This window comes from Leishmania panamensis, assembly GCF_000755165.1.
Source record: "Leishmania panamensis strain MHOM/PA/94/PSC-1 chromosome 8 sequence".
NCBI classification, from domain to species: Eukaryota; Euglenozoa; class Kinetoplastea; order Trypanosomatida; family Trypanosomatidae; genus Leishmania; species Leishmania panamensis.
Window position 1 is genome coordinate 69,997 of NC_025887.1, and position 15,649 is coordinate 85,645.

The window sequence follows — 15,649 nt, forward strand, 5'->3', positions numbered from 1 at the left end:
GGGAGAGAGGGAGACTCACGCTGAGTGGAGGTGGCCGGGTGGGAGTGACTCTCTCCTGCTCTCCTGTCCGTTGCTGCTGGTCAGGCACGTACATAGAGCGCAGAGGGACCGACACACCCGTGCTTTTATGAGCGAGTAAGTCATCGTTGCGAGTGACCATCCTGCCCTTCTCTTCTCCACATCTTGCACCTTCCCGCTGTGCCGGAGTGAATCATCCAACGCCTTCGCCCCCATTCCCTCGTAAGACCGCCCCCACACCTTCATTCCCTCGGGCAATTGCGCAGAGGGAATACAGCACCATCGACCCCCCCCCCCCCCACACACACACCCCTTCCGCCTTCCGCAACCATCCGTGCCTCTCTCAAGGAAACACGCGCACACCTGCCCAGCCACTCCCCGTACGCTCCGGTGCTAGGCACTCATATACTGAAGCATCGAAGCAACTGTAAGTTACACCACTCCGTGTACGACACGACTGGCAACGCTCTCTCGTTCGCTTCCCTGTGCCGCACGTCTGCGCGTCTCCATTTTACCCCGCTCCCTCCTATTGAGGCGCACTCTTCTCACCTTGTCCATCTCTGTAGATGTTATTCGACCTTCTGAAGCCGACCTCTCCCCCAACTCACCGGTGCCTCCTCCACACCGACAGCTGCACCGGTGCGCAGCACCTGCGCTCTTGGGCGGCAACGGACAGCCGTCGCGGCAGATGGCAACCCGTACCATCTACTACCTGCCGAAGATTCATCATCCAAGCACCTCTGAAACGAGCGATAACTACAATGCAACTTGCATCGCGTCAGAGGAGCCATCGCACGTTACAGCCGTACACATTGTCGCTCGAGAGGAACACGATTCCACTGACAGTGATGAAGGCGCAGCGGAGCACGTAATTTTGTGTGGCGCGCCGCCGACTGCGCCACACCATGCAAGCACGGCTATGCAAAATCGAGAAGGTGGCGGGGTGGCGCACATGTTAAAGCGGTACCTGCGTCCATACGAGGAGGAGGACTATGTCGCTGTACTAGCGAAGGCCACCGCAGCAGCAGCTGCTGCTGACGAGGCAGCGACAGCTGCGCTTCTACAAGGGGGGCTGGATGGAGCTGCCGCGTTTACTCGGAAGCACGAGCGAAAAAACGCAGCGAAGGTTGACACCGATGTCTGGCAGGGGCGCGGCGATACAGAAGGGACGAGTCCACGCCCAGACGTGGATGATAGAGGGCCTGGATCTGGTCGCACAGCGATGGCAGAAAATCGACGAGATTATAATGCCTCAGAGTACGCTGGCTATACTAGTCGTCGTCATTGTCTCCCAGCGCTGAAGAGGCGCAGGTGGGAGTCGGCACCCACGCCTGCGTCTTGCGCTGCTGCTGCTGCTGCGTTTGGTTTCCAAGGAAGGGGCATTGCCGTCGTCGCAGAAAAGAAGGGCGTTGCTGTGGCAGTGCAGAGCCGTCCTCAGGACTCCAGTACTGTGGAGAGCACGTGCCCCTCACCCTCGACCCTGTTACTGTCCTCCCCCGCCTCCACGAGGCGCAGCGAGGCAAGCGCGCCGATGTCGTCAGCGTGGGCGACACGGTGCCGTGGCGGGGGTGACAGTGATTACGAGGGCGATGCCTCGTTTTGGGGTTCCACCACCTCCACTTCCACCGCTGCGGTCTACAACGACACTCCCGAAGAGGATGGACGCGGTGGTCCTCTGCAAGGGGCCCTCGCCGAGTTTGAGTCGCACGCTGCCGTTTCCATCAGCGGTCCGCAGCTGGCGATACCAACGCACCTTTCGATTCAACAGAGCGACGATGGTGGTGGCAGTGGTGAGGTGCTACGAGACCGTTCGCTCACCACGGTACCATTGTCAAGTCGCAGGCAACTGACCGTAGCACTCGCGCACCGGCGCAACAACAAGATCACCAGCCTCACGAACTTTTACCTAGAGCCCCGCCACCGTCGACACGCGCAGTACATGGCGTTCCGTGATCTGCCGCAAGCGACATGGACAATGGCGTCACCGAGCTCGTGCACATCATCCAGCGCGTTTCTCCAGCTGTTCCTCGCACGTCCTTCTTTGCGTGCTGTGGCTTGCGAGGTGAAGTGCAGTACAGCCTCGCGCATGACCAACGATGAAGGGGGTGTGGTATCGCGGATCTGGTCGATCATCACAAAGTACTGTGCTGCCCATCAGCCGCAACAGCAGCAGGCGCATCCGCGTTCGTCTCTTTAATAGGTCGATATCGCGTTGCGAAGCAGAGGAAAACGAACACGCAACACTGTCTGTACTCGAGGACACTCTGCCTGCCGCGCTGTCTCTCTTCCTCTCTTTCTCTCTTTCTCTCTCATCACCTTCCTACTGCTGCTGCGCTTGATTCCTGCTGCTTCTGCTGCCCTGCGTAAAGAGTCCACTTCCAGTGTAGCCGCTTGAAAGCGCAACAGAGATATCACAGACACATGCGAAATCGGCTAAGCACGAGCGCGTGGTGCTTGCCGACTCGTGTCGCCTGTGCGCACCAAGTCAGACACCGCTCCTGTGAGGAATCAGGAAGCAGAAACGCTTACGCGGCGACGTGCATGCGTGATGGTAACACTCCATCTTGTCTCCTCCGTCCTCCCTCTCCCTCCCCCCTTCTCTCCTCCCCTGCTGTGGCCTCTGCGCGTTTTCTTTTCGCTCGCCGCTGTATGTCTCCACCAACACGTGCCATTAAACGTCAGTCGCGCCCCGTCTTTCTATTGGTCGCTGTGGAGCTCCGAGAGCGCAAACGCCAGCTGCTATCGCTTCAACGATGATGGGCGACGGCAGCAGCGGCGTTGCCGTCGACGTACAAATTGGGCACGTTGTCATCCCTTGCGCAAGTGCAGCCACCGCAGCTCCTTCCGCTGTGGCGCTCCCGTTGGCCGAGCCGGCGCACAAGAGAACGCGTGTTGACACTGTGACGACGCTGAGTAACCCCTCGACGCAGACGAACGTTGTGATTGCTGCCGCGTGGTCGGAGGAGCACATCGCCGAGGCTCTTCGACGGTACGCTGTCGCGTCGCTCACGGTAACTTCAGGTGAGGTGGCAGAGGGCGGCAGCCCTTTACCCTCCTCAACGGCTACCGCGGCCGCGGCTGTTCTCAAGACTGTAAATGAATCTGCCAGCAGCTGGGTGGCTGCGTGGCCCGCGGTGCGTCTCTCCCCGACACGTGCAAGCATGGCTGACGGCGATAGTGAGGCAACGAAGTCCACCTCGGCCGGCTGGTCGGCAGTCAGCTTCTCCTTCGTACCTGGCGTTCTTGTGCCATCACCCTTGGCTACCACTAAGGAGGGTCACGCCAGCGTCAGCGAGGTGACCGTGCCGGACGCTGCGCCAGCTGCGGACGCAACGACGCTTCGTGTCTTGGCGGCGATCTCTCTCCCTCGTGCGCTCTGTGTTCCCTACAGAGGCACTGCGATGGAAGCCGTGGCTGATAGCTGCTCCGGGTGCGTGTCTGCCGTACTGACCGAGCGCATCCAAATCCGAGCTTCCACAGCGACACCTGCATCGAGGTTGGCGTCGTTTCCATGCATGGATAGCGTGTTGCCGGCGGAGCTGCTGGCGAGACCTATCTTCCTCGTCGGGGCTGGCGGCATCGGCTGTGAAGTGCTCAAGGTTCTCGTGCTGAGAGGCTTCACGCAGATCCACCTCATCGACCTCGACACAATTGACGCCACCAACCTGAATCGGCAGTTTCTCTTTCAGGTGTCTGATGTGGGCCAATCAAAGGCAATCACGGCACGCCGCGTCGTACTTGACTGGTTCGCAGCCACCAACGTCCCGTCACCGGACCACACTGGCGCTCTCCGTGGCCGTCGCACACCGCCATGCATTGTGGCGTACCACGACAGCGTCAAAGCGGATCGCTACGGCGACGCCTTCTACCGGCAGTTCGCCGTGGTGCTAGGCGCGTTGGACAACGTGTCGGCACGGCAGCATGTGAACCGCATGTGCATGCGCAACAACGTTCCCCTCATCGAGAGCGGGACGATGGGATACAACGGGCAGGTCCAACCGATGCTCAAGGATGTGTACGAGTGCTACGACTGCCGACCAAAGCCGCCAGACACCAAAACGTTTGCCGTGTGCACAATTCACGCGCGCCCCACAACGATGGTGCACTGCGTGCACTACGCAAAGGAGCTGTACGAGACTCTTTTTGGCAGCAGCCCGTCGGACACAGATGGCAAGGAGGCGGGTGCCCTTGCTGCTACTAGGGCCACTGCTGCGACCGACACCGCCTCTGCCAAGTCTTCGCAAGAGGTGAAGGAGCAGCAGGGGGCAGCAGCGCCGAGTGACGAGGGCGAGCTGTCGTATCTACGTACCATGGTGTCTGACTGGCGCTGTCGAGTTGCCACTGTGCCGAGCGGGTTAACAGGCGCCTCTATGCTAGGGAACAGTGATGGCGGTGACATTGATAGCGGCAGCGCTTCGTCGGCAGCTGCCCTCGCTGTGAAGTTGCTGCGCCTCCTCTTTGTGGCCAACATTGAGGCGCTTCTCTCTCTGAAGTCGTTCTGGCCAGGGAAGTCGCCGGAGCCGCTGAGTCGGCACGATATCGATTGCGTTGCGGCGGCGTATATGACCCCGAGTGCCACTGTGCAACCATCGCCGCCGCCGTCAGGGGATCGCGTGCTGTCGGTGCAGGCCTGCATGGAGCTTTTCCTCAGCTCGGTGGTGCAGTGCCTCGCTCGTCCAAGCGGGTTGGCCTTCAGGAAAGAGGACGACGCAGCGGTGCGTTTTGTCAGCGCCACGGCGAACATGCGCGCGCACGTGTTCCACATCGCGAAGCAGTCGCTCGAGGACGTGCGGAGTATCGCTGGCTCGATCGTCCCCGCAATCGCCACAACGAACGCGATTATCGCGGGGGCCGTGGTGCACGAGTTGATCTCGCTGCTGCGCAGCAGCTTCCTGCCAGAGAGCATGACTGCTGCCCAGCCGCCACAACTCTCACCGACAAAGGCGGCTGGCGGGTCGGCATCCGCGTCCACCCAGGCATCGCCAGGCGCGCACGTTGTGTATGCCCGGAAGGCGCCTCAGTTGCGGCGCCGCCGAGTCCCGCATCCACTAGGCCACCAGCGCATTGCCCCCGCTCTCTTCATGGAGTATGCTGGCGGCGACGCACCTTCGACGAACAACGGTACCTCGACGTCTGTTGCCCACTACGCGCCACAGCAGGTGGCCCTGACGTTGGTAGGCACGGAGCAGAGTTCTGCACATATTCGCCTTGGCGACGGCGCCGCCGAGGGGGGAGGCAGGAAAGGGCGAAGTGAAGCCGTAATGGACCACTACCTCGTCCACAGCACCGTGCCGAACCCACCCAACCGCCTACACTGCCTCGTCTGCCAGGACGTACAGCCCGAGGTGCGCGTCTCACTCAACCTGCGCACTGCAACGCTCGGTCAGTTTGTCCACCTTGTCCTCGAGGATGCGTTAGGGCTAGTGGCGCCGTCGGTCAGTTATGGGCCAACCATGCTGTACGAGGACGAGGACTACGAAGCGCTGGCCGAGCACATGCTTGCGGACGTTCTACAGCTTTCACCCGCGGAAGCAGAGTGGGTCACTCATCAACACCAGTGCTACACTCTCACCGCCGACGCACCTAACAAGAACGTGCCATGGAGTGTAGTGCTGACGCATGGCGGCAAGGGGGAGGCAGCAGCGGCGCCGTCGTCGTCAACCATGGTATTTGAGGTCTCTGGGCTCGAACAGGCAGAGGCGGCCGAACAGCGAGCCTTGGCGCGTCTCGCAGCGCAGCAGGTGCAAGAAGAATCGAGTTGCGCTAAGAACGCAGAGGAGAGCCATGGCGGTCCGTCAGGAGCGACAGGCCTCACGTCTTCCGCAGTGGCCACGACTGCACCAGCGGTGGTGAGCGTTCTTGTGCTGGATGACGACGAGGTGCAGGACGTGACGCCTGCCAGCAGCGGTGTATCTAACTTAGCGACAGGGGAGAGTGTAACGGTGCTGGACTAACAGAGTGCGCTTTGTGCTTTGTGTGTGCCGTCCGGTTCACCATCGTGCTGCTTCACTGCGCAGCACAGACATAAACCCGTGGAAGCACAAAGGGGAAAACAATTTGAGCCCCGCACTCTCTCCCTGCGATGACCGAGTCAAGAGTGTTTTATCCTTCCTCCCCGAGGGTCTCTCATGGTGCCACTTCGCCACACGTTCACCCCCACATCACCACCACCTGTTGAAACACCGTGAAGAGACTTTCGCCGTGCCGCTGTTCTCTCTACACGCGCACGGGTCATGCACAGCGTCGCTGTTGTGTTTCATTACCCCTGTCGCAGGCACACAGACACGCCAGTTAACCGCACGCTATGCATTCACTATCCTCGTCATCAGCACCGCACGCCTCTCTCTCTTTTATCTCCTACTTCTCCATACCCCACCCCCGATGTAACGGCCCTCGTGTGTGGGCGTCCGCATCTCGCACTCGTCTTCTCTCTTCACCTCATCCTCTCCGTCCTACACCAGCACGGAACTACGCGGGTCGCCGCGGAAGGTGATTTACTCGTCTGCTCACTCGCCTCATCGCTGCGCGATCTTCACAGGACATTGACGGTACGGCGAGACGGGAGGCACGATGGAGTGGTTGACTTTCCCTGTCTGCACTGAGCAGGATCTTCACTCCACCTGTCAGGGTCACTTCCAGTAGCCATGCTCGTTGAGACAACCCCCAGCGACCTTACGGCCGCCTCTCTCTCTCTCGCGTGATCTCCAGTGCCCATGCCCTGAGGGTGCGTCCCCTGCCCCCACCCGGCCCCCTTCGTGTGTCCACCCGGTGAGACCGGAAGCTGGAAGGACATGCGACATGGCACTCTTGCCCGCGCCCCGTCACAAGGTATACGAGCATCGGTGCTCTTGCCAGAAAGACGCGCTCTATTCCTGCCGCCATGGCCTTGGCGTGACTCTCCCTCTCCTCCTCATGCTGGGAAAGGAAGGGGGGGGGCATTCGCGCCAGAGCGACCTGGGGACTCGCATCGGTACCCACTGCGGAGCCGCCGCCGCAGTGGTGTCTGCGAGGTTCTCTAAGGCGTCTTGGGCCACTTCACTGTGTTTTGCCTTTTGCTTCTTCCCTCTCCCTCTCTCTCTCGGCTCCCATCTGACCAGCACTGGCACCCCCCACACACACACACACACGCACACACATACGACGAGGCGCTGGGCAACTGCAGCAGCAGCAGCAGCAGTGGCTTACTGGAATGACGTTTAGGCTCAGCCGAGCGACGCGCTATGGTGCCGCGGCGGCGGGCGTTGTGGGGGCCGGCACAGCCGCCATTGTCCTGCCGCCGAAGGAAACGATCCCGCCGGCGCTGTTGCCGTCGCGTGTCCTGCTGGAGGGCTTCGGTCGTGTGGGGCGCTGTATTTACACGGGTGGGCTGATCTACTGGGACTACACCTTCCACGTGACACAGCAAGACCGGCAGGAGCGGTGGAACGAGGTGCACCGTCGGTGCGCGCAGCGGCTGGTCGATCTGGCGGAGAGCAACGGTGGACTGTACGTGAAGGCGGGTCAAATCTTCGCGAATATGGGCCACGTGCTGCCTTACCAGTACTGCCAGGTGATGTCTGTGCTGCAGGATGCGGTGGTGAAGCGCCCCTACGCGGAGGTCGTAGCGGTCCTGGAGAAAGACTTGGGGCGTCCTCTCAGCGAAGTTTTCTCATACGTCGACTGGACCCCGCTCGCAGCGGCGTCGCTGGCGCAGGTGCACCGTGGCCGTCTGCGCGACGAGAACACGGAGGTGGCGATCAAGGTGCAGTACCTCGATGTTGCTCAGCGGTTTAATGGCGACATGCGCACCATCTCCCTCATGTTTTCGGCGGCCAGCTACTTCTTTCCTGGTTATGACTTTGGGCAGATCATCACGAAGCTGAACGACACCGTGGCCGCGGAGCTCGACTTCCGGATTGAGGGCCGCAATAGCGACCGCGCTGCGGCGGACCTGCAGGCCTGCGGGTGGGGCGAGCGGGTCGTGTGCCCACGAATATTTTGGAACCACTCCAGCAAGCGAGTGCTTGTGTCGAAGTTCATCCCGAACGCAGTGAAGATCTCCGACCGCGCCGGTATCGCGTCTATGGGCCTTAGCGTGAAGGAGGTCGCGACGACGTTTTTCGATGTCATCGCCTTTCAGATTTTTTGCACTGGCTTCTTCCACGGCGACCCACACGCCGGAAACATCCTCGTACACAAGCTGCCGAACGGGAAGCCCCAGGTGGTGCTGCTTGACTTTGGTCTGTGTGCGGAGCTGGACGCGGCGCAGCGCCGCGAGATAAGCGACATCTGGACGGCCTCCATCACCCACGACACTCCCAAAATCACCGAAATCGCACACCGTTACCACTGCGACGACTACGGGCTGTTCGCCTCCTGCTTTCTCCAGCACCCGTACGACTACTCAGCGAACAGCGCCAGTAACCGTCTGAGGAGTTCGGACGCGTTGGTGTTAATGCGGGAGACAGCGAAGCACCGCATGGCAGAGTTGAACAATATCGTCGCAGCGCTGCCGAAGGAGTACGCCCTCGTGTTGCGCAGCATCATGGCCACCAAGGCCATCAACCGTGAGCTCGGCGAGGCGGCGAACCGGCCGATGTGCATGCTGCGCTACTCCCTCAAGACCTCTCGCGAGGACTTGCCCAAGCTTCAGCTTATGGCGCTGATGGCCAAGGCGTGGTTTGAGGAGTGGTACTCGTCGATCGCGCTGCGCTTGGCACTGTGGAAGCACCCGGAGTTGTCTGAGGTGTTGGCGAACTCCCTGCAGCTGAGCGGCTAGCGAATGTTCAGATAAAGGGCATGTGTGGGGGTATTTCAGAGGGGATGATGAATTCAAAGGCTCGACACGAGCGCGCATGTGCATCACAGCGCGAGCTCCTGCGTATACGTATTGGCCTCGGTGGCGTGGTGGGGTCATATCATTCGAAGACTTCTGAGGCAAGCCCTCTAAGCCAATGTCTGCTCGGGGCAGAGAGCGAGGGTGAGTGGCGTGGAGGTTTTGCTCTCCCGCTCTGTGGCTCGCCTCTTGTGTTGGTGGAGTGTGCGTGTGCGCCCGATGTTGCTCTGCAGTGGGTCCCCTCCTCGTCCTCTCTGTGCGTCAGAGTCTATTTTGCTGGTCTCGCCTTCTCTTTTTCGTGAGCCCAAGCGAAGAGGCAAACGCAAAGGAGCTGAACGAAGGCGACGAGGCACATCACGCGGGGGGGAGGTGGTTGGGTGACTAGGGGACGTCTACTTCTGAAAAGAGAGAGGACAGGCTGCTAGTCAGAGGTAAGTCGCGTCGTATGCGTATCACGTCCAACCCCGAGCCGCTTCCTCCTCCCCTCTCTCCTTGTTGAGCTGGAGATTTTTACGCTCACGCACATACTCACAGCATCCCGCGTGCGCGCACAGCAATCACACAGACCGATACACGCAGTGCTGTAGCGTCTCTTCGACTCTCTCGTGACCCGCGTTGCCGCTCTGTCGCTCTCGTTCTCGGACTGTTCGCGTCTTCTTGCCATTTCCGCTTGCAGTGCGGCAGTGGTGCCCCACATGACTTTGCTCCTCCCCCCCCCCCAAAAAAAAAATCGAATACGCAAAGAGAAGATCGTGCACCCCTCCATACGTGTGTGTGTGTGTGTTCGCATGCATCTGCGCATCACGCGTGCGAACTTCGTCGCACCTCAACGTCGGCTGCAGACGTGCAGGTGGACTCGGATACATCGATTTGTGCATCGCGATCGAGTTCTCTCAGGCTAGCGTTGCACCTGGAGTGATAGACCGCGGAGATGTAGCGCCTCGCCACCGGCTTGCTCACAGACACGTATGCTGTGCACGGCTGTACGCAGCTCCCCGTCGTCGCTCTCCCTCAGATCATCATTACTGCTGAATTCACGGTTCGTGAAACACTGATGCGTCTTCAGAACTGTCCCTCTTCCTCCACGACTGTTGTACTCCCCCCCCCCAACCCCATACCGCCTCTCTCAGCGGGCCACTGCGCTTGTGCCTCGGCGTATCGGAGGCCTGAGACGTGAAGTGCATCCCCTCCGTCACGGGCTGCCGGCATTGTAACGCTGACAAAAACACGCATAGACACCCGCGGGTACGCAGCAGCTGCCAAAGGTGCTCCGCCCCCCGCCCCCCCCCCCCCATCTTGCCGCTTCACTTTTGCTTTCCTTTCACCTGCCTCTGCGTTTCACCATTGGCCCCCGTCATGCGACGCTCCGCCTGCATATTGGTGGCACCGTGGGTGCCACCGCCACGTCACGACGTCAAGGTCACTATGCCGCCACCACCCGGGGGCGAGGTTGGCGGCTCATACGGTGTGTCCATAGGGTACAGCGACCGTCTCGCCCGGACGCCGTATTGGAAGCGCATGGCGCTGTCCACCTACGCGCTACGTATGAAGGAGAATGAGACTCGCTACCCAATGAGCCCGCACCGTGGGGGAGAGTATGACCTGCGCTACACCGTCACTCCCTATCCCGATCACATCAAGCACCGCCCACTGCTCGAGATTGGGGAGGCCCACGAGATTCCGAGCATAATGATTCCGCTTATTTTTTTAGTCAACCTCTGGGACGAGGAGCGGCTTGCTTGGTTTGGCCGGCAGTACGAGACCGTGTACGTGGACCGCAACTTTGCGCGTGAAGAGCTGCTGCCGCAACGGTATGCCATCTACGCGACGAAGGAAGCATACAAACTGCTGGGGCTGCCAGTGGTGAACCACAGCATCCATGAAGAGATCCCCAAGACCCCGCACGCTTACAAGAAGTTGTTGGAGAAGCAGAGCTACGCGGAGGAGCGGTGGAAGTACACTATCGAATATCTTTTTCGTAAGTACGAGGCCGGTCCTCCAGAGCTGCAGGACAAGTCCGAGGAGGGCTGGGACGGTGTTGAGGTGCTCGCGACGTCGGCCATGACAAGCAGTACTAGCGACGGTTCGGCGAAGCGCAAGGGACCCGTCAAGCAGCGCAAGGCTCGCAAGATCAAGCTCTTCTGAGTGGGCAGCTGGGCGAGAGCACAGGGTGGTTAGCTGGAGTCGATGAGTACCTGTTGGCTGCTTGGTATTGGACTAGTAAAAAGTTGAAAAGAATAGCATGGCAGCACGTTCAAAACTGGAGATGTCCTTGTGTACTGGTGTCTGCACTTCTGCGTGTATGCATACGCGCATGCCAGCGGTCGCCACAGTCATCGACTCCATGACACCTTGTCGCACCTTCTTTCACGGTTGCACGTTACCCACGTCATGCCACCGCTCCTCTACCTCTCCCCCTCTCCTCTCTCTCTCTCTCTCCTTCGTGTGAGCAGCGTCTCCGCGAGCATGTAGCCGTACGTGTGTGTGCGTGTGTGTGTGTGTGTGTGTGCGTTGTCGTTGTTGGCTGAGTCATCAGCTCTGTCGATGATGATGGTGGTATCATCTTACTGTAGGTCCCTGTGTCGTTGTCTTTCGCTCGTGGTTGCACCGATAAGGACGTTTCTCCAGTCCTGCTCATCCCCTACACTCCCCTTGTGGAGGCCTCTTGCGCGCTCCTTTTCTCTCTCTCTCCCCTCCATCGCCGCTTCCCCCCCCCCCCCCCCCCCGCCCTCTACTCTTCCCTGTTGGCGTGAAGAAGAGGAATGCGGCTCTCAGTCGTGCGTAACGGAGGATTGGGGCGGCGGCGGCGGCAGTGAATAGCGGGGCGGGGGAGGGGAGGCGGTTCGCCTCTCTACCTGAAAAACGGCACGGCAAATTTCCTCTGCCGATCCTACAAAGGCGCGAATCGCTCAGTGCCTGCTCTCGTGCACAAATCTGCGGCAAAGAGTCTGTGCAAGTGGCTCTGGTGGTGTGGGTGGTCACTCCCTCCCTCCTCTCTTTCCCCATCCCTTCGAGCTCTACTCAGCGACGCACTTGCCCTCTCCGCTCTCTCCATCCCACCCCATGTTGGTGGACGCGTCTACATGACTTCATTCTGTTGTGTCCTCCCGGTTTCCTCTCCCACATACCCTCCTCCCACAATCAGTACTAGGGAAAGGCCCTCCACCACCGCCCACATCACAATCTCTAAAGACGCGTCTCCCTCCGCCGCCACCACCTCTACCACCCTCACCCGATCGTATCACCGCCACTCATGAACAGCCTTCTCATGGAGACGATGGTAAAGCCTCTGAAACGGTACCCAACACTCGGCGCGACCGTCGGCACTGGCGTGCTCTGCGCCTTCACGTACTGGTGGTACGCCACGTCCATCCGCAGCACTCTTCTTACAACGCAGCGCAGTTGCCAGCAGATGTCCGATAGGGCCTTTCACGAGTGCCGGGAGATGCTCAAGGCTGGCGAGCGCAGTTGGGGTGGCGACATCCGCTCCCGTGACGCGCAGGTGCGGCGTCTTGAGCTGCAAAATGTAGAGCAGACGCGCAGTGTGGCGCGGCTGGAGTCGGCCATGAAGATGTGTCTCATCCAGAACATGTAGGCTGAGGACGGGGGACTGCTTGGAGCGGTTGTGCATCCCATCGCCACGCGCGTTACCGTGTCTCTGTTTTACATCTCTGAGAACGTGCTGGGTGGTGTCCTGTGAAGGCACTTGATGGTGCCTGCACGACACCGAAATCGACTCGACGTACATGCTCGTGCTGCACTCTTCTCCCTCCTCTACCAAAGCGCACGCACACGCACACGCACACGCACCCCCCACTCTTCTTGCTGGGTGAAGGACTGAAGTTGCACGAATAGCGCCCGCCGCGTACTCCATCGCGGGGCGGCTCTTCTCCGTCTCTCCCCATTTGTGCATCTGTCGCTGTGTGCGTACGTATGTGTGTGTGTGTGTGTCCCCGTTAGGATGCAGCAACACAAGCCACGAGCAGACGCGCCGTGTGACGTGGTGAGGGGTGAAAAGTGGGTAGGAGTGATGAGGGCGGACTCGAGTGTCACTCTAACCCCAGACAGCGGTGACTTCTGGGGCCACCACCCATAACTGGGCTGTCCACCTCATGCAGAACTACTGCCCAACCACGCATGCGCCTCTTCCCTCCTCTCTCCAGTAGACACGTTCTCGACAAGCGCGCATCAGGCCATAGGCCCCCCCACCCCCCACCCCTCTCCCCATACATCCTCTGCACCGCCACGCAACGGGCACGTGATGCCTTCACGCCGCCCATGACGGTGGCCATGGTGGGAACCACGTTCGGCTCTCCCCGTCTCTATCGCTCCTTCATGCCGACTCCGCGTTGCTCTCTCTCTCTCTGTGTCGTTTGTGCGTCTCACCACAGTCACCTTGACGGGCAGCTCTCGTCCCCCCCCCCTTTCCGACAACCTCAGCTGTTGCGTGCGCACGGCTTCTTGTATAGCTTCCAGCGGCAATCCGAGAGACAGACGTACTGGCATGGCCTCACAGTCATGTGCCACAGCAGCGCTCCTCACGGTATTTCGCTTCCTCTTCCCTCATTACCGAAATTCCCTTCCCCTCCGTGCCTTCCGTAATGCCACCGCGACAGGGGAAAAGACATGACCTGGCGGTGTGGGGCCCACCACCGCCACTGCCAGCGTCGTCGACACAGGCGTCGCTGTCAGCGGCCAGCAGTGGTGGCGCCGCGTTGGCGCCTGGCCCTTTGTCAGCATTTCAGAAACGCTTTGCGAATCGCACGGAGGTGGTCGGCAAGGGTGGGGCCAACGCACACCTCGGCGTAGCTGGCGCGCTGGCAAGGGCGGCCGACGCTGCCTCCACCGTGCAGCCCAAGCCAGGCATATTAGCACCGCTCCCTCCTTCACGGAAAAGGGCACCTCCTGAAGCGATGGGTACCGCGACCGTCTTCTCCGCACCCGCAGCGCAGACAGTAGTTGCAGCCGGAAAACACAACGCAAAGACGCCAGAGCGGATTCGCATCGTGGCCCCGAGTGAACAGACCCGCCTTCCCTTGCCGTTGCTTCCGCAGGAGAGCACGCCCACGTCCTCCCCAACTCCTGGGCTGCATCGCGGTTCTCGTACATCTCGTTCTCCCACACCAGCGGCTCCTGAGGAGAGGGTGGCGGTGAAGTGCATTCTTGCTCCATCCGCTGCCGCCGCCATAGCTGCCGGTTCCTTTGCTGCGCCGAGGAACGGCATCACCGAAACGATCAGCCCGTCGTGGTTGCCCCTTCAACACGGCACAGGCCTTCGACGGCGTTCGTCTACGGCGTTGTCTTCGCTGGGCCCATCAATGGCGTCGCCGCACATACAGAGCCCCGCCAAGGCAGCTGCGGTCTCGTTGACACCGCCGCCGCTTTCTACTAGGCCAGACCGAGGTGAGCTGTTCTCCGTACCACAGCCAAATCACCTCTTTGGGCCACCGATGAAGCACCATCGACCGGCGCTGACGGTTACTGCTGCATCTCCAGGCCACCCACAGCACTCCCAGCTGGTGAAAGCTTTGTCACCACCGGCAACGAGTTTAAATGCAGGTCGGTACGCGGCGGCAGCGGCGTCGCGTAGCACTTCGGATGGCAACAAGTCAGTGACTCACAAACCGCATTCACTCAAGGCGTACAAGGCGCTTATGGCAGACGTAGCAGCGCGAAAGTTTGGCGGGTTGGGGCCCAGCGACACGGATGAGCAGCGGGCTGCGCGAGAGAAACGCGAAAGAGCCAAAGCGTACGCGAAGCGGGCGATGGAGGTGGCGCGTGCCTCACTTGCAGGTGTGGGCTCGCGCGCGTGCGAGGATGAGGGCGACCCCGGCACCATCACCACCACCCCGGTCTCCCCCTCTGCAGATGCTGGCAGAAAGCGAGGTCTTTCATCAGCGCGATCGTCCTCATCAGACACAAGTGCAACGACTACAACTACCGCGACTACTTGCACGTTAGCGTCACACTCGGCGTCTGCAGAGCCTATTGAGCATCATAGGCAGACGCGGAGAGGAGCCACTCGTTCAGCCCCGCCACCACAAGGAACCCCTCCACGGCACGTGAAGTCGAAGCCGCCACGGGCGTCCACCCCACTGTCACAGCTGCCGACTGCTGTAGTCAACAGCGACGAGCTCCCCCTGTCTTGCTCAGAGGAGGAGAGCACCAACTCCAAGAGCCCGAAAGCGGTGCCATCGCCGTCGCCAGCACCTCCCCGGGCATCGCCAGCTGTTGCCCCCTTCGCGGTAGCGGCTGCGACTCGGAGACAGACTAAGCAAGCACGACAACGCCGCGAGCGCGCGCTGGCCTACGCGCGCGAGGTCTCGCAGAAACGCCAACTGCCACCGCCCGCGGAGTGTGAGGATGATGACGAGACTTGCACGGCACCACGGGCTGGGCGAGTGGTGAAGAACGGCGCCACCGAAGATGCAGATGAGGATGACATGCAGCTGGGCGGGGCTGCCTGCGTCTCTTCGCTTAGCGCAGTTCGAGGCGCTGTCACGTTCAGTCTGGATCGAGCTCAGCGACTGCAACGCCTGCTAGACCTGGAAGCGCTCCATGCGAAGAAGAAGGAGGCGGTGGAGGTGATTCGCCGACACCTGTGTGCGCGAGAACAAACAAGAGGCTGATGATGGGGATGCTGGCGGTGTCGTCTTTGAGGAGCCTTTGAAGGTTCTCTCACGATCAAGCAAACATGCCTCTGATTTGCTTCGCGCGCTCTAGTCGAATCTGTCCTTTCCGCGAGCCCGCCTCCAACTATTCTGGTGCGATGTCGCTGCTGAGGAGGAACTGTAGAGGTGTTTGTAACAAGGTAGC

At 60.6% G+C, this 15,649-nt stretch overlaps 6 protein-coding genes across 6 annotated transcripts; all 6 read left to right on the forward strand.

Moving 5' to 3' along the window:
• Positions 1-706: 706 nt before the first annotated feature.
• Positions 707-2,215, forward strand: LPMP_080220 (hypothetical protein; the record flags this gene model as incomplete). Its single annotated transcript, XM_010705851.1, has 1 exon — positions 707-2,215. The coding sequence occupies one exon, from the start codon at positions 707-709 to the stop codon at positions 2,213-2,215; it is 1,509 nt and encodes a 502-aa protein (XP_010704153.1).
• Positions 2,216-2,771: 556 nt separating this feature from the next.
• Positions 2,772-5,972, forward strand: LPMP_080230 (ubiquitin-activating enzyme-like protein; the record flags this gene model as incomplete). The annotated part of the gene is made up of 1 exon (XM_010705852.1): positions 2,772-5,972. The coding sequence occupies one exon, from the start codon at positions 2,772-2,774 to the stop codon at positions 5,970-5,972; it is 3,201 nt and encodes a 1,066-aa protein (XP_010704154.1).
• Positions 5,973-7,207: 1,235 nt separating this feature from the next.
• LPMP_080240 (protein kinase, putative) lies at positions 7,208-8,776 on the forward strand (the record flags this gene model as incomplete). The annotated part of the gene is made up of 1 exon (XM_010705853.1): positions 7,208-8,776. One exon carries the CDS (start codon positions 7,208-7,210, stop codon positions 8,774-8,776), a length of 1,569 nt encoding a protein of 522 aa, XP_010704155.1.
• A 1,413-nt stretch (positions 8,777-10,189) lies between these two features.
• On the forward strand, positions 10,190-10,978 carry LPMP_080250 (hypothetical protein; the record flags this gene model as incomplete). The annotated part of the gene is made up of 1 exon (XM_010705854.1): positions 10,190-10,978. One exon carries the CDS (start codon positions 10,190-10,192, stop codon positions 10,976-10,978), a length of 789 nt encoding a protein of 262 aa, XP_010704156.1.
• Positions 10,979-12,086: 1,108 nt separating this feature from the next.
• LPMP_080260 (hypothetical protein) lies at positions 12,087-12,428 on the forward strand (the record flags this gene model as incomplete). The annotated part of the gene is made up of 1 exon (XM_010705855.1): positions 12,087-12,428. One exon carries the CDS (start codon positions 12,087-12,089, stop codon positions 12,426-12,428), a length of 342 nt encoding a protein of 113 aa, XP_010704157.1.
• A 1,006-nt stretch (positions 12,429-13,434) lies between these two features.
• LPMP_080270 (hypothetical protein) lies at positions 13,435-15,462 on the forward strand (the record flags this gene model as incomplete). Its single annotated transcript, XM_010705856.1, has 1 exon — positions 13,435-15,462. The coding sequence occupies one exon, from the start codon at positions 13,435-13,437 to the stop codon at positions 15,460-15,462; it is 2,028 nt and encodes a 675-aa protein (XP_010704158.1).
• Between the last annotated feature and the right edge of the window lie 187 nt (positions 15,463-15,649).